The sequence below is a fragment of the Trachymyrmex cornetzi genome, unplaced genomic scaffold (assembly GCF_001594075.2).
Source record: "Trachymyrmex cornetzi isolate Tcor2-1 unplaced genomic scaffold, Tcor1.1 scaffold1462, whole genome shotgun sequence".
NCBI lineage: Eukaryota > Metazoa > Arthropoda > Insecta > Hymenoptera > Formicidae > Trachymyrmex > Trachymyrmex cornetzi.
In genome coordinates this window covers 565,644-582,887 of record NW_017296051.1, presented here as the reverse complement: position 1 = coordinate 582,887, position 17,244 = coordinate 565,644, and the positions used below count along the sequence as shown (strand labels likewise).

At 38.8% G+C, this 17,244-nt stretch overlaps 1 protein-coding gene across 1 annotated transcript in view; it reads right to left on the bottom strand.

Moving 5' to 3' along the window:
* Positions 1–17,244, bottom strand: part of Glut4EF (Glucose transporter 4 enhancer factor) — a 93,060-nt gene that overhangs the window by 35,647 nt on the left and 40,169 nt on the right. The window contains exon 2 of the mRNA XM_018501993.1: positions 11,492–11,635. Coding sequence (XP_018357495.1) covers positions 11,492–11,635 — 144 coding nt within the window. The remainder of the gene's footprint in view (positions 1–11,491; positions 11,636–17,244) is intronic.

The window sequence follows — 17,244 nt, the reverse complement described above, 5'->3', positions numbered from 1 at the left end:
AATTATGAGTTTGTACTTCTTTAATTAGCTAAACAGATCATGATTTTATTAGTATTAATAAAGTGCAATAGTTAGTTTCCGAAAAATAAGGGGGTGTCACTTTAGGAGACCTATGTCAGTATCGGCGACTTTCCTCTACCTATTTCACTTTAAGTTCCAAACACTGGTTCAGCCACAAAAAACAGACCTTATGTCGCACAGAAGGAGATCCGCGATATTCGAAAATTGATAAGGAACGAAATCGAATGGAACTGATCTTCTTGAGATTGCCGGTTTTTAAAGAAAAATACGTGGATACGTATAGCGCTGAATACTTCCAACGAACTGACATTGAAAATTTGCATAAAACAGTATGCACGCCTATAACAGTCGGTTTGTTACAAATACACCGTCATCATATTATATAATACTGATTATTCACGTAATATCAATTACTAAGCAATAAAAACAGAACATAGTTGAAAAAACGTTAATAAATGCACGATGTAAGTAGTTGTAATAGATAGATAAGAGCCGTCTGAAACAAGAATTTTACTCGTTAAAATGTGTCCTCGCAGCGAAGCGGAAGCTTGTCAACCTTGTTTCGCGTGGAAAATTTTACAACACAAAGAGAAAAATAAACCGGTTCATCACGATTTCTTCTATTCGTCATTAAAAGGATTTTGGATTTACAAACTCGCCGAAATACTCCAAGGTGGACTGGAATAAATCTTTTAATGTTGATCTTGGAGTATCGCGTATAAATTGCGTGCAAGTGGCAGAGAAAAAAATTACCGTGAGAATTAAGGTTTCAGCCGAGCATCTTTCCTTGACTCTGATTGTCGCATTAATACAACGCTATACGAGTATACTCATATCCATAAGTTAGCTACGTAACTGCAAACAACTGCTCTTTACGTTACCTTATATACCGAGTGTACAGACATGTTTACAGCACTCACCATATTTCCTGACGAATATTTATTTTACCCGACAGTGTTATAATATGAAGAAATCTTGAATCACATCAATAACTAAATTCACAAAACTAATTTCTTTTTAAATGACTTCTGTTTAAATGATATTTATGTCAAGTCAGATTTGTCGTATTTGTCAAATAAAAAACTGAAAACAAAATTTCAGCACAAATCTAAATAGAATTGCCACTATAAACTTTGAAACATTCTCTTTTCTTTATTTAGAGAGAAATTGTTGATTCTCTTCTTTTCATTTAAAATTTAATTATTCTAATCTTCGTTTTTACTATTTAATATGAAACTTAGTGATAGTACTTTTAATGGTCTAATAATTTCTTGTTTAGTAATAATTACAACATTTATTAATTTTCATAATTTTATAAAAATACACACGGCAAGAAGTCGTTTATGTTGAAATACTTAAATATTCAGCTAGATACAGATCTGAAAATAATTTTGTTGAGCCATCAAAATAATTATACAAGAAACTCAAGCATAATTAGCAATGCTGCAAAAAAATTTGATATTCTAGTAACGAGCATTCTACATAATTATTTTGATAATTGAACAAAATTATTTTCAGATCTATATTTAGTTAAATTTTCGAATAATTCAGCAAAACTTCCGTGTATCGTATAGTCGCAAGACTATAAGGAAAAAGGAGAAGATATACGTTTCTCGAAGAAATTCAAAGTTCAAATGAATATTGACATCTGATCTTTGTACAAGTAGAGTCTGAGGTAACCATAAAGCCATTAGCGGGAACGGCTTTATGGTATACGGTGCGGCGTATCTATCCGCTATGCGGCCACGCTATGCGCCGATACGTATATCGTACCTTCTGACAAGTCAATCGAGCTTGTTGGTGGAAATTGTAAAGTGGTACACACGCCTGCATAGCCGACGTGTACACGCGGTGCTATTAGCGTCGTGACATAACGTTACGCAACGCGATCAGTTGGAGGACGAACGCGTGAGTTACGCGTTACACGCAGTGACAGATACACGAGTTTATGGATCATTATAAACGTACGTTCGTGAGATTTTCTTTTTCCCCGAGTGATTATCTCGGGCGCAAACATGAAATTCGAACCGCAAATCACAGATTTGCTTCCACTCGCGCATAACGTAATGTAGACGGAAGACTGTTAACGGTTCTCCGACAACGAGCACAGTTCGCATCCGCATCCGAGTTAAACTCTCGCAAAAAAAAAATGTCCGTGGGGACTTTACTTTATGTCTAACTTTCATACGCCATTCGGCGAGTTTGCAATTCGAAAAGCGGACCAACCACGTTGATCACGATTTTTCACGTGGAAAGTTATGCGATAAAGTTTTCCATGAGCGTCAAACGGATGGACTGATGAAGGGATAGAGAGTTTACCGTTCTAGAGCTTCTATTCTTCTAAGAACAGATTGAAGTAAAAATACCATTGATATAAAAAATAAAGAAAATTTACACCAATTAAAGAAAATTATTGACAAAAAATAAAAAAAAAAACAATATGAGTATAATTCAGAGAATGATGAAATTCAACAGAAAAATGAAGTGTACAAAAATAATACGAAATAGAGCCAAACACGAAAAAATAGCAAAAATAAAATAAAATGATAGTAAAATACAAAATATACTCGTATAAAATATAAAATAGGTGTGTGTAAGAGATGAGATTTAATTGAAGTATCGCAAGTGAATAAATTAAATAAAGTTGGTTACGTACAGAAAAATATCATTCTATTGCTAAGAAAGTGATTATTCTTCCCTTTAATAGTTTCCTTTAACAAAAAATATTTTCTCGATAATAATCTTAAAATACACATATATTACAAATTTTAGAAAAACTTATTACAAAACAAGAATTTATTTCTTTTAAAGAATATTATAACATTGATCGAAGGACTTTATATAATAAGCAATTTGAATTTATTTCAATTTAATAATTTTGATTAAAGTGTATTAAATTTACTAGGATTCAGAACATATTTTGAATAATTAATTTGATACTCGTGCCGAACTTATGATAGATTTGCAGAAATATAAACTTTTGAAATACAGTTGAAACAAGTAATAATTACTTGCGTAGAGTAAGTGTATTTTTCTGTGTGTAAGGATGGATGGATAGTGAACGGAGAACGACGACGGCGACGGCGCGCCGCGCCGCGACGTTCAATGCAATGTGCGAACGGATCGATCCCTCCGGAGGGCACGCTTTCGCGCTCGGAAATGCAGCCCGCGGATCCGGGACATTATATAGGTCGGGAAGCTTGTTGATCCGTATTCACCGTGCGGTATCCCCGCCGCGGGGTAACTGGGTCGCTGAATGTTTCAGCGCACGCAAAACTAGGTTACCATCCAACGGTCCGATGGAGCCGCGCACGTGTGCTTGTGCTTGTGAGGGTTTCTCGTTCGCGCCGTTAAGTATCGTTCACATAAGGATTAATGTGGCGCCATTTGCTTGCAACGCGATACTTGCAATGTAAAGCGTTTAGCTCGCGGCTGTCTTGTTTGTCCATTCATTCGCGTCCGAGCTAGCGTTCATGTTTTCACACAAATGAAAACTTCAAGTGTAAATAATCACGTCATATCAATAAATCAAGACGCACACGTTGCTATTTATAATGAAAATTAACTTAACATAGACCTTCATTTATAAAGAATGTGTTTATTTTTTTATTACGTTGATTCGTTTATGATTTACGCTAAAAGGAAAATGTTATTTGTGACTATAATTACACGATGAAATAATTAGGAGGTCTATTGTTATAGTTATTAATTATAATACAGTTGATTATATACAGTTTGCGTTGCTTAAAATCTTCAAATGTTTGAAATGAGATCAATATATATTTGGGCGTTGAGAAGCGAGAGAAAGAGAACGATGCTAAGTGCAAAAAATGCAAGCACCGCAAACAGACCGAATGTCAGCAATAATAACTATATTTATAGTTCCATGCGCTAAAACGAATAATATAATTATAACGACTATATTTTTAAGGACAACCATATTCCTTTTCAACTATATTATTGCTACCATTATAATGAATACAATAAAAACAGAGTTCTTAACCATAATTATTTTACCATGCAATTATAGTCGCAAATATCAAACACTTTTCTCTCAGCACAACACATTTTAAAAGTAACACCCTGCCGTGAAAAACGCCAGGAAGAAAATTCAACTTACGATTAACGGAATTATAGATTATCTATTATCTGTGCGAAGACGGCGTGTGTAAAACGTAACTACATTGCGATACCGTATACTCGACGAGATTTGTGATAGGACGGTAAGCTCCATGTGTGCGACAGTTTAACATCGCCTCCCGTTCCCCAACGTCTCCCCCGCGGGCGCATGAAACAGCATGAAGCAGCATGAAGCAGCGCGAAGCAGCGCGAAGCGAGACCGTGCGAATAAGCGCCCAAGATCCGCGCCCTCTTCGAGTCCTCGCGTGCGCAAGAACGACACCTTCCCGGTGCGGTGGTAGAAAAGTGGTGGTGATGGATCGCGCTCCCCTGGGATCCATGTTGGGAGCAAGGCCGGCGGGGACGCGCGACTCTCCCTCGGGAAAATATGGGTACACGCGTACGGGGTGATCCAGTTTCCGGAGATATCCGGGTTACGGAGTCGTGCAGCGGGGGTCAGTCGCGTTGGATACGGGAACGTGGCAACCGGCTGGCCTGTATCGAGCGGCCTGATTTCGCGTCAGGACAACCCGGCCAACCTGATTTCGACTTCGCCGACCTCACTCGCCGACCCAATTCCCCGCTTTATGTTACGGGAACACTCGAAGGACTCGGCCCCGTTGCCGACGTCCTTGTGCTAGAAATCTATTTTCTCCCGTAGGATATGCCGGGATTCGCCGTTTCGCTTAACGCCCTTCACGGATGCGAATTTGGAACGCCGGGATTTCTACGTTACCGGATCCACGAGCCGACGATGTGTTTCTCCACATCATTTTTTTTAGCAGGAAGAATATGCGAAGAACAAGGGATCTTTCCCTTTTTCTTCATTTCCTGCTTTTTCAAACCTGTGTAAAAAAAAATACTCGTTTGTACAAGCCTAATTATAAATGCTATTATCATTGACCTCGGAAATAATCAATTTTCCAGAAACTTCTTCGTTACTGATGCGATAATACAGAGCTCAATGTCAGGCAACAATGTAAAAATATAGAACGAGTATAACCTTCGAAGTGAAGCGCGCCTAAAGTTGAATAAAATTACAAGTATCTGCATAATTCATAAAAGAGTACTGTAGAATTGTTCAACTGTAAATAACAACTTTGTAGAACAACTTCATTTAACGTTTTAACACAACAATAATTTGTTTCATTTCACTCGCACTGTAATCGGTGCTTTTTTCTCAAAAACTGATAGAAAATATTTTCAATATCTTTCGCCGTTGCTGCTAATTTGAACAAGATTTAAAGACTTAATCATCAAGAAAACATACTCCAGTGCGAAAATTAGGTGAGAGATACCGTTATTGTAAACGTATTAGAGAGTATTCCCTCGTCCCTAAGCAGACTCACTTAAGAGCAAACAAGAGATCGCTTTATCCGCCCCGGCGGTCCCTCGTAAGAAAAGTTTGCCCGGACAAGGTCTTCGCATCTTTCTTAGCACTATGCATACAACGTACACACACACACACACACTGCGTTGCAACGTGTGTTGGTGCACGTGTAACGGTTTCATTGTCCCAGATTTGCCATCTAGGCTAGACAGCAACTTACCCCTTGACCGAGCGCCACGTGGAGAAAGAATAAGACCGAGAATTGTCCCAGAGAAAATTCTCCTCTTCCTCTCTCCCATTTTTCCCCTCTTTTTTTTTTGTTCTTCGTGCTTCTCCCTAATATCGTCTTTTTCATCGATTACTTCTCCTTCTTCAACAAGTAGCGACCCGTCGTGACCGCGCAAATGCAAGGCGCTGTGTACACGGTGACACGAAGCGGAGGGAACGAAAACGAGCGGGATGAAAACGAAGCGCGTGCCCCTCCTCTCCGTGTACCTGACCCATTTATCCGGTGCGCCGGTAGGTACGTAGCTGTATCGATCGACCTAGATCCGTAGCCCCCTAGTCTGGCACGACCTACAGTTTGTTTGGCCACCTTAACCGCCCACAGCCGCATATCACCGCCTCAACACCCTCGGAACATCCCGTGGTAAATCATCGTGAGACATCGATTGCGGTGACATCGGCGACTTTACCTTTTCACCGATTTTCTAGGTAAGATTTTCTGCGTAAGAAATACGAACGATCCGGCGTTCAGCAAGCCGGAAGTCTGTCGTGCGTCCACCTGTCATCAGTCGATGGGTGACGTCACGAAGCGATAGCGAAACGGTGAAATATGAATGAGGGTGTGGCGTGGAAACGGCTTGTAACGCCGATAAGACCGGCACTACACCTTGCTGCTTACACGCCTCGGAATAATCTACGGGGTGTGCATATGTATGCGTATGTGTGTGTAGCGGTTTCGCTGCATCGGCAGCCGTCACGCGGTGTTCCAAGCTTTCAGGATTTATGGATATTTCTTTGACAAAGAGGGAGAATGCCGATGATATAATTCACCGATTATATAATTCTCGTATAATCTGCATTGTTCTCTCGCTTCGCACGAAGCCGCTACACGATCAAAATGACATCTGCATGTCGCGCGCTGTGTAGGTCAAGATCGCGCGCGCGATGGTGCCTGCGTATTTTGTCGCGCGGGACCTTGGCAAGTGTGTGTCTAGGTTGCGAACAGTTACAGACAATCCTCTAATGTTTGCGTCTTCGGTCTCTGTACGAGGTTCGGTTGACCGCGATGAACGCCGTTGGTCTAGGTCAGGTTCTCAATATGGGAAACAGGAATTTTACGTTTTGGGCAGAGCTGTTGCGCAAGCGATTCAACGTCGTACGTGTGTCCAGCTCGCACGGATCCATGGCGTCCAGCGTGAAACTATCCTTGCTTTGAAAAATGCTTCCTCTGTCCGCGTCTCGACACCTTGATGATTATTGTGGGTCATGGCGCAAATAGCTTAACGCGACTTAGCACAGAGTATACAACCTAAGAAGCCATACATGACTCATGCATTTCTCGTTTCTCCTTCAGATAGTCATGTGCATTCGATCAATGGTATGTTTGATGAAGTTCTATCAATATTCGTTTAGTATTTTGTCATTAATATCGCGTTTTGTTGTTAGTCCAAAATGTAATTTAAGAATGATGTTATTATCCTAATACCTGATATACACAAGAAAGTTGCACCGAGAGAACAAAATAGTTTGTAATTATCAATAATTTAACTATAATTTATAATAATATTCGGTGTCGATTATATTTTTTGGAACAATTATAAATATAACTATTATTACTAACCTTATAGCGGCAATAAAAGTGAAGGTTCCAACTATAATTATTTTTACCTTATATAATTATAGTCATAAATACTTTTTTTCAATGTAAAGATTTGTACATAAACGTCTATTTGTAGAAAGTATTCGTTATTATTCGACATTATGACGATAATCATTCGACGAAATGCCCTCGTTTATTCGATTTCTTCCTTCACTTCCGCGTTCCCCGATCATGATGGCCGGCACGAAGAGAGGACGCACAGTTTCATACATTCCAGGCGAATTCCGCGGCATTAACGACCGAGATAACGACCACCCAATTCGATCTCTCGCAAGAATCAGCTGGAATCAGCTGGACCAAGCTGATTGGAGTCAATTAACGTATTAACGCATCGCAGGCGGATATGTGGAGCGGGACGCGAGAGAACGAAAGTAGGGAATGGCCGAGTTTTGAGTTGAAAGCGGGAGTGGTAGGTTTTGTCCCGGCGGTGGGTGGCTCGTGACCGGGATGGGTGGTACGCGGGGGTTGCTAGGTGCCGGGAAGGGGGACAGCTACCACGCTCCTCGTCGCATACACGGAGCGTGGTAGTGCACCTGACCTATATAGCGCGGCCGCGTAAGTATTGATCGACCTAATTCCTGACACCGCAAGTCGGGGCTGCCTCCTCGTCGGTGCGCGGAGAACTGCCGTCCGAAAATTACGTAAGCTAACCTACTGACTCACTGCGCCCGTTGGCCGTTGGCGTGGCACGGCCGGAGATGGGAGTTGTATATTCATTCGGTGAAGTTAGATTTTGAATTATCCCCGTATCTATTCGCGTCGTTCGCGGCTATCGTCCTTCTCTCCGTTTTCGTGTTTCTCCGCGGCACGCCGCGCGCCGATCATGGATCCCCATCTCCTATTCCTATGCTTCTTCGCATTTTGCTCTTTATCGATGCACGAAAGCAAATAAGTAACGTGTGCAAACTGACTAAAAATGTATCTCGCGAGAGAAATGTGTACACGAGTCAGCGAAGCATCCATACGAACGTCGCGATTATCATGGAACCAGCTATTTTTTTTTCGTTCGTCGTCAAACCTGATTATGTTCTCGTTATGGACTGTATAAATTGGCTCGAAGCAAAGTAATCGCAAGCGAGAGCCGAAAAAGCATAAAAATTGCCCGGCACGTTGATTATCGTTTCGCGGAGAGTGCACGGAATTACGTCATGGGGGAAAGAGTGCTGCTACGTTGCTCAATTTGCCGGCATCAATTATCGCAAACCCGCACGCGCAAGTACTCACGTTGCACCATGTGGCGTGCACGGTTGCGTGTGAAAGGTAGAAAGAATAAACGGTGCCTCGACAACGTAACGGAGAAATACCTTGGCGCAAAGTTACTTACGTGAACCGAGTTTTCTATAGCTAGACCATCATTTGGAATCGAGCAAATTTCGCAAAGAATCAGCTTCATTATGTAAAACGCGTTGCGATATAACATTTGCATTAAAAATAGATTTCAGTATTTCATATATATATTTTACTTTTGCGAAAAATACTCAAATAAATCGAAACTCGAAGTGCCATTGCACTTTTCTGCAAATATTCAGACATAATTTGAATATCAACGCGAATGAGACAGAAAGATCGCTTCATTAACATTACATATATTTGTCTAACTTTCGCGTATAATCACTGGATTAATTCTAACGTCGTGCCGAAACCTTGGACACGACGCAAGGTCTTGTTAAACGGTAGCGCGGATTCGCGCACGCTTTCGTCGCCGATATCATCGCGCGCTTCGAAAGGCATTCGATTTCTCTTCGACGACCTTTCCTTTCACGTGGGGCAGGTCGTGCCAGGGCCAGGTGTGTGCACGCTCTACCAAAAACGCACCGGCATTTTTCTACCTGCCGACAACTACATCTCGATGCGGCCACCGGACGAATCTCCTCCTTTGCAAGAGGATCCTCGGGTCAAGGACCGACTTTGCTCATACTAAACGAAAAGTCGAGGGGGCCATTAACCTTCGAGTTCGTCGCCCTGCCAGGCTAAGACCAGTCTATCTTTTTCCAGAGAAATGACGACAAAGAGGAAGGGAGATAGCGAGAAAATTTCGTCTCAAATTATGGGGATCGCGCAGGTCGCAGACTCCAGACAGCTACATATAGGAGTAGGCGGAACGAGAAACTTCATTGTTTTTCAATCGCGTAATCTTAAGCGGATCTCACGACGGCAATTTCATCCGAGATAGAGGTTTGAATGAATTTTATTTAAATGTAAAAACAATTCAGGCAACGATGTAAAATGTGCAATATTATCAGCATAGAATATCGTTTCTCATCTGTTCATTCATGCATAATGAAATGACGATGTAGTAAATTATGAATGAATTAAATTTGTTTTATACGCACATGTTTTATATTTTTAGAAGTATTATTCTAATCTTACAATCCTTTATGCCGTATTGATTCAAGTATTTCGAAATAATCAGATTACCATTGTAGAGAATTATGACGTGTATGTACATATATTACGTATGTGTATAATGTGTATGTACAGAGTGAGTCATATATAAGTATGTTTTAAAATTTCTTGAATGTGTTCCTGAGAAAAAAGAAAGAATAAATGTTCCTGAACATTAGGCCGCAATCGTTGTCAAAATAATAAAATCGTCAAAAAAAATTGAACTGATAGTCATTATTTCAAATCTATTTACATCCATTATGATAAAGTATCAATATTCATAAAAGTATTATTTTTTTCCTTTTTATCCAGGAACACGCTTACAAAATTTTAAAACATACTCATGACTCACCCTATATATATTCATAGTACTTAACTGATATAGCACAAAGAATTGTACGATTGGAGTAGGACTTTCAAACAGGAAATTGCAATCACGAAGGCATTGTTGCACATTTTTTTTACTAAAATATCCATCGGCTATTCCTCACCGCGGTGCGGCATCCCTACAGCGAATATTCACTGACATTCAACGGGGGTGAGGCATAAAGCGTTCTGGGGAGTTGCGTGCAGTATAAAGGTGAGACAGGTGCTCGGCGAGGGTGCATTCACGGTCTAACGATCTGCAAACGGACGTTCCTTCGTTCCTTGCTTTATGCATCACGCGGATGCTCAGCTTTTTATCTTTAGCATCGAATACGTCCGATCTTCAGGACACATGGCTATATATATATATATATATATATATAATTTACGTGAGGAAAATATGTACAGACCTGTCGACCTGTACCTGTCATTATTACGTGACGAGAGAAAGAAGCCTGACATGGAGAAAGGATATTCTAATAACCTCGCACACATACCAAAGGTCTTGTCAACGCGTCGCATCTGGCAATGACCTTCGGTATATGTCGGATTGTTAGAACCTTTGACATATAAGGCGTCTGGTAGCAAAAGGCGTACAAGCTGCCGGGCGAATAATTTGTCTATATTACAGTTCTGTTGAAGAGAAGGATAGCACACACATATGCAATATCTTTGATTAAATTTCTATTTCCTTTTTATCCTATATTATTTTATCAATTATTTTTGTGTCACTTTAAACAATTAGTCAACAATAAACTAAACTGTAACGCGAAATTGAATATACGAATTGAACGAAAATCATACTCACGTCGTTTTGAATCTTCAATAGAAAAAAGAAGAGAGAAATCTTAAAGAACGTATTACGAATGTTGCTGTAGGATGAATTTATGAAGATCACATTTGTGGGAGTTGGGTGGGACTGGGATAAGGGCACCAAGTCGATCCAGGAAATTTATGTCCTACATTATTACACAAGAAAATGAAAAATATTATTTAAATAGAACAAAGGACATGTTCTCGGTTAATAATTGAATCGAACATATAAATAATTTTTCCGATTCCTTTTCAAGAAATTCGCGATATAACTTCGAGGCAATATCTCTCGAGATATATATGCTAAATATTACAAATATTGTACAATGCCAAAATTAAGAATTTAAAACATAATGCGAAACGCTTGAATAACTTTCGCACGAGGAAGGTGCGTGAAATTTGCATAATCAAGTCAAGAGTAAGAGTCGCGCCGCTCCGCAAAACTGTATTTTGCTTTTAAACGACGTTTAAAAGGACGATTCCACTCGTCTGGGCACAAGTTTATTGTCAATCGACGGTAGTTATTTTCGACCTTATCTGCTGCCCCGAACATAAAAGCATTCCAGATAAGCGACAGTAATAGGGAAAGAAGAGGAAATCCCCCCAGCCATATCGGCGAGTCTGGCGAAATCCGTGTCTTGATCGGCGAGTCGTGCACTCTTACGTGATTCGAGCAACCTGATTTCGTCTATACGTTTGGTTAGGCTCATAGTACCCTGTAACAAAAAAATATATATATTAAACTTGGTTCGGATTCTTCCAACCTTCAGTTACATTTTCATACGTTCTCACACAATACTTGAATTCGAAAAGCGAGTTTATAGATTGCGCATGTTTTTTGAAACTTCGAAAAAATTGATGTTACGATGTAATAAGAAGGTTGCAAAGTACACGTAAAAATAGATCTAGGTAATCAAACATATACGTATATTCTCTTGTATTTCTCATTCAGTCCATGTTGATTTGTTAAATAAAATTTAACAGTAGTAAGGAACAAATTACTTTCTATAGAAGAGATTTCGCTTAGTTTTCAATGGAGAAATCCTCTAACGTGAGAAACCCTAAGAACGCTGCACAAAATTTATACACGCTTGTGCTCCGTATCAAACGCCGATGAATGCTCATGGCATTGCTTTATCCCCGTGTGATATCTTCCATCAGAAAGTTTTTTTATAAACGCGATCCGCCTACGAAACCTTGCAACCGTACGTATTGATAGTTTGGAATCGGATTCCCAAAGGCGTTCCATGCGTACACACGGAGGTATTCGCGCAACATCGCGGAGAAAGTGCGAAATTTTGAACGTATCCCGGAACTTTCCCTCCCGACCGGTAAAGCTAATTGCAAATAATTGCTTCCTCGAGATCGCCCGAGACGGAAACGCGACACGTCTTTAGACTAAGGCTCAGACGAAAGATTCGTACATGTTGAATATTTGATCTGTTCTAATAGTTTGAAGTTGAAAAAAATGAGCGCCTAATTCGAATATTTCGGACAGTTCGAGCTTAAGCAGTGATCAGTATGAAATGTCAATTCGTTATGTCTGAAGTTCGGACGGTTCGGACAGTAAACAAGTATAGTATGCCTTGGAAACAAAAGAGCAGTTTTTTACGAGACTTGAATATACAAAAATGTCAAAAAGAAAAAGTCGCGTCGTATTCAGTCATACTCATGATCCTGAGGACAACTTGTTATGTCTGAGTTCGAAATGTAATAAATTCGAACTTTCAACTCCGAAGTGGGTTAAAATAGTTCGAACATACATTCAGTCCGAACTATTTAACGTTCGAACTTGAAATTCGAACTGTCCGAACTGTCAAATCGTTTGATGTTTCCGAGCACTACTTTAGACATCGTCGGAACCGTAGTGGTCTGATAACGCCGACTTGCGTTGATTACTCGCGTATACACGCATCGGACATTATTCCGTCGATGTAACTTCGTTGCAAGGTGCATGTATAGATATATTCTGAAATTGTCGCTCGCTTCTCTCGGCGCGGTAACTACGGAACAGATACCGCCATGCAAACGCCGAGAAAGTCACGTCTATGAGGACGACTCGTACGCACGCGCGGATTCGTACAGGAAACAAAAAAAAGAAAGAAAAAAAAAGCACGCTAGCCTTCGGTAATTTTTGCTGAACACGGTATGCGTGGTATGCGGCTGTTATTGCGAGTTCCGGCTTCGAGTGTTTACGAGGAAGAAGACCCGTTGCTTGCAGCACCGCCGCCGTTCGCTCGCGATGGATCTTACGTGTGCAGGATATACGGGGTGTACGCAAACTGGAGCACACGAAATGAAACGCTCGAGCAGGACTTTCTCATCGGTCTCGTTACTCAACGGCGAATTTTCGCATCTGCAAAATCAGAGCGCGACTGCCTCCGTCTGCCGGGAATAATGCTCTTACAAAATACGGACGCATCAATTAGCGTACGTTTATTTAGCAGATAGTTATTGACGTTAAGCAGCTGTTTCACGCCTATTTTCTCCTTCTCGATTACGAATGCATTTCTTCGGTGCTTTGATACACCTGTGCGCGCGTTTACAACACTCGATGGTGTCGCGTTCGTAACGCAAATAACTGACGGTTTATGTTCACCTTCGCACACGCTTGATGACGAAGTACACTCGATGGAAATATTTTTGCATAAAAAAACGATCCGTTTGCGAAGAATATTGACGACGGCGAACAGTGCCTTTTTGTATCGTTGAATTAAATACGATTCAGTCAAAGTCATAATCGGGCAAGGAAATGTGTTTTCAATGCCAAAGAGATATAAGCTTCGATCGATATTAGGCAATCAACTATTCATTAATACATACATTTTCTATTACGTTAAAAAATAAGACTTGCTTATCGACGTATGTCACATTATATTTTATACATGCAAAATGTTTATGAGTACAAAAGCAAAAAAAAAATAACTAAATAACGAGAAAGTCTCGGTCTGAGCTGGATTATAATTACTTAAATATTATTTCGGTGTGAATTTATATACATATTCAGTTTTTCAGAGCGCAGTTTACAGAACTGAATATGTATACATAAATTCACACCGAAATATTATTTAACCATTGAACTGATAAGGCTTCCTCGTTATTTAATTTAGTAACGACATGTGATTTAATGACATTTATTGTTGTTTATGGCATGTGCCTTTAAAAAAAAAAACCTTAAATATTTCGAAATGTCAATAACGATTACGTTAGATCTTAATACGACATATTTCAAACAATATCCCAGTATTATTGAAAGAAAAAAGTTTAGAGCAAATTAATAATTAAATCAATTTAAGTAAACATGAGCGCAGATTAATAATTAAATAAATTAAATTCACAAATATCATGAGTCTACTTTACTCTAGAATTTTCAACGTTATAAACCACAATTATAATCTTCCGTGCGTGAATCATAAAAATCAAGAAATCCCGCCGCGGTCACTTAAGTCATTTTTTACAAATTTGCGTATACGGAAGAAAAAGAGAGATAATTCCACGTCTCGCAGAATCGAATTGCAACATATCGCACGCGATGCGTGTATAAAACATGCGGCCGTGCACGCGAAACGAAGACATCGATGAGACGCGGGCTGTTAATTCACGCCCGCAACATCGTCATTATATTCACATTTTCATATGATATATCCATCTATTCGCGTGCATAGAGAATTCGCGGTTTTATCGCCAATCGTTCGCGGACCGATGGTCGTCAGTGGTATGGGCTCTTGCTTCGATACAATTTTCGCACGAATCGAATGCATCTGCGTTCGAAAAGTGTTGACGGCTACGTGTTTGGAGCTGTTAACGTCACTGAGAGTCACGTTGAAATATTTTCGCGAATATCAAACTTGATACAAAATGTATTCGAAAGCAAACACGCGACTCGTTCGAATTTGTGCATGTTTCACGTATACAAGTCTGCTTTTTATCGTATTGACGTCTGTATTATTAAATTGTTCTTCAGAAACTGCGATTTTTTACCTTGTAAAAATCACCTTGTCTATTTCCAACAAATTGACAGCATACTATTTAATGGAACAGATCGCAAACCTGACATCGCCGTTATTGTCATATTTTAAAAATATTACTGACGATTTTAATACTATAATAATTATTATATATATACACACGGAGAAAAAGATTTCTTTGGATTTAGTATTCCTATTTATTTGACTAAGATTTGTTTTATTGAAACAACATATGCTTGTACGAAATATTATTTGTTTGAATAAAAATTTTGTTGTTTCATTTGAGGAATCTCTATTGCTTGACAGAAATAACATTATTATTTGAAGTAATATCTTTCAATTAAATAATATATTATTTGGTTACAATGAATATAAACAATGAAACAAATTGTTTATTTGAAAATGGCAAAATATATTCATAGAGGTTAGGTTATTTCATCATGCAAATAATTGCTTTCTTAGAATAGTCATTACATTTTTTGCCGAAAATACGGAAACAATGGCTTATACGTCTAACAACAGAATTAAACGAGCAGTGCTATGTGCTGCATCAATTATGTTTGTGCTGTACAGTTGATCACGCGAATACTGAAGATAGAATTTATTATTAATTTTTAAACATTAAATTGAATTGTTAGCAACGCACATCTAGCTAGGCTTGTAGCCCTTTTATTATTTATTTGTTTTAATTTTAATTATTTAAGCCCTTGATTTATTTCCTTATTTTGAATATAAATATACGTAATCAATTACTTTGATATTATTAGTATTTAATATAATTGTAATTTAGAAAATAAATATTTTTTATATCTCTGTGTATATATATATATATATATATATATATATATTAATTATTATATATATTAGAATAATAATCATGATAATAATAGTAATTAAATATAGCATCGTTAATAATTTTTTTAAGTATGTACTTTCGAAAAATTAAATGAAGGTGTTGCGTGAATATAAAAAAAGAAAAATTTGCAAAAAATTACATAGTCCCCAATGATCGAGGGAGGTTCGAATGCGATATACTTGTGCCATTACACGTTTTTTTTCACGAAGAATCCTGACTGAGGATTCCGACAAAAACGATCCACTACTCTCGATGACTCCTAGCCATCTCGCCCAGCTTCTTAACTTCTTCTACTTCTATTACTATAGAAACAAGAAGCACGAGATAGTACGTCGAAGTAGGAATTTATCCAACGCACACACTCATGAATTATGTACGCTGATTTGTCCGCACTTCCTTAGAAATTCTTTCAATTCCGCCGGCACTTCAACAAAATGGCAAACGTTGACGATTTTCAGATATTTACGTGAGAAAAATCTCCACATAGAAAGATACACGCGGCAGAAAGTGCGCTACTTCATACAAGAGTAAATTCACATAAAATGCAGAAAATAATAGCGTCACATTATATCGAACTATAAGCTGTATATACATTTATTTGAGTACCGTTATATTCCATAACCTTAATATCTGATATTCCGATTTAAAAAAAATTTTAATGATATGTTCATTTTTATGAAAGTTATAAGCAATCGAATTAGTTGAATATGCCATACCAAATGTGTTGTTTCTTCAGTATGGCACCTGCACGGAGTAGAATTATTGCTGACACCTCAAAATGGTACAGGACTTTTTGATTCAGTATAGGCTGTTCTACCCACGTACAAAAAATGCGGTAGTCGCCAAACACCCTGTATATTGTAATATATGTATACATCAGGCACAACTATCTCTCGATTTATCACTTTCCGCGTGACTTGGTTTTTAAAAGTCTTTCGAGAGAGAGAGTACGACTCGAAATAAAAATTACGTACACGTCGCGTAAACTTGTTTGAAGAAATCACGGGGCAAGTGCATTTGCGTTAAACAAGAAGTTATGAAGCATTTTTTTGCGAACCTTATCGTCTTATGTCAACATCGTCACTTCGTTAATCTTACTTTGGTGGCTGTACTGGAATATGTTATTAATTTGTAACGTTACTTTCTATTACACGTTTTAAAAGTGATCGCTTCTTTATCACCAGTATAAATATCGGTTTTGATATACCCTCTAATTTTGATATCCAATTCGCGCATTCGAGGTAATGTATTTATGATGCGTGATTTATGTTTGCAAATGTAATAGTACGTTCGCCACTCTCGTGGTAACTCCATTACTTAATTGCTTCTTCGAATCGACGAGTAATACACGCAGCATGGGATTCCCTGACGGCTTTAATTCCAACGTCAAAATATCCATCATGTAGTCTGTGACACATACTAATTTGCCGTAATCAAGATTGCCTTTCGCGATTAATTAACCGCCATAAGTCTCGTTTCCCGTTCACTTTCCCGCGGTACA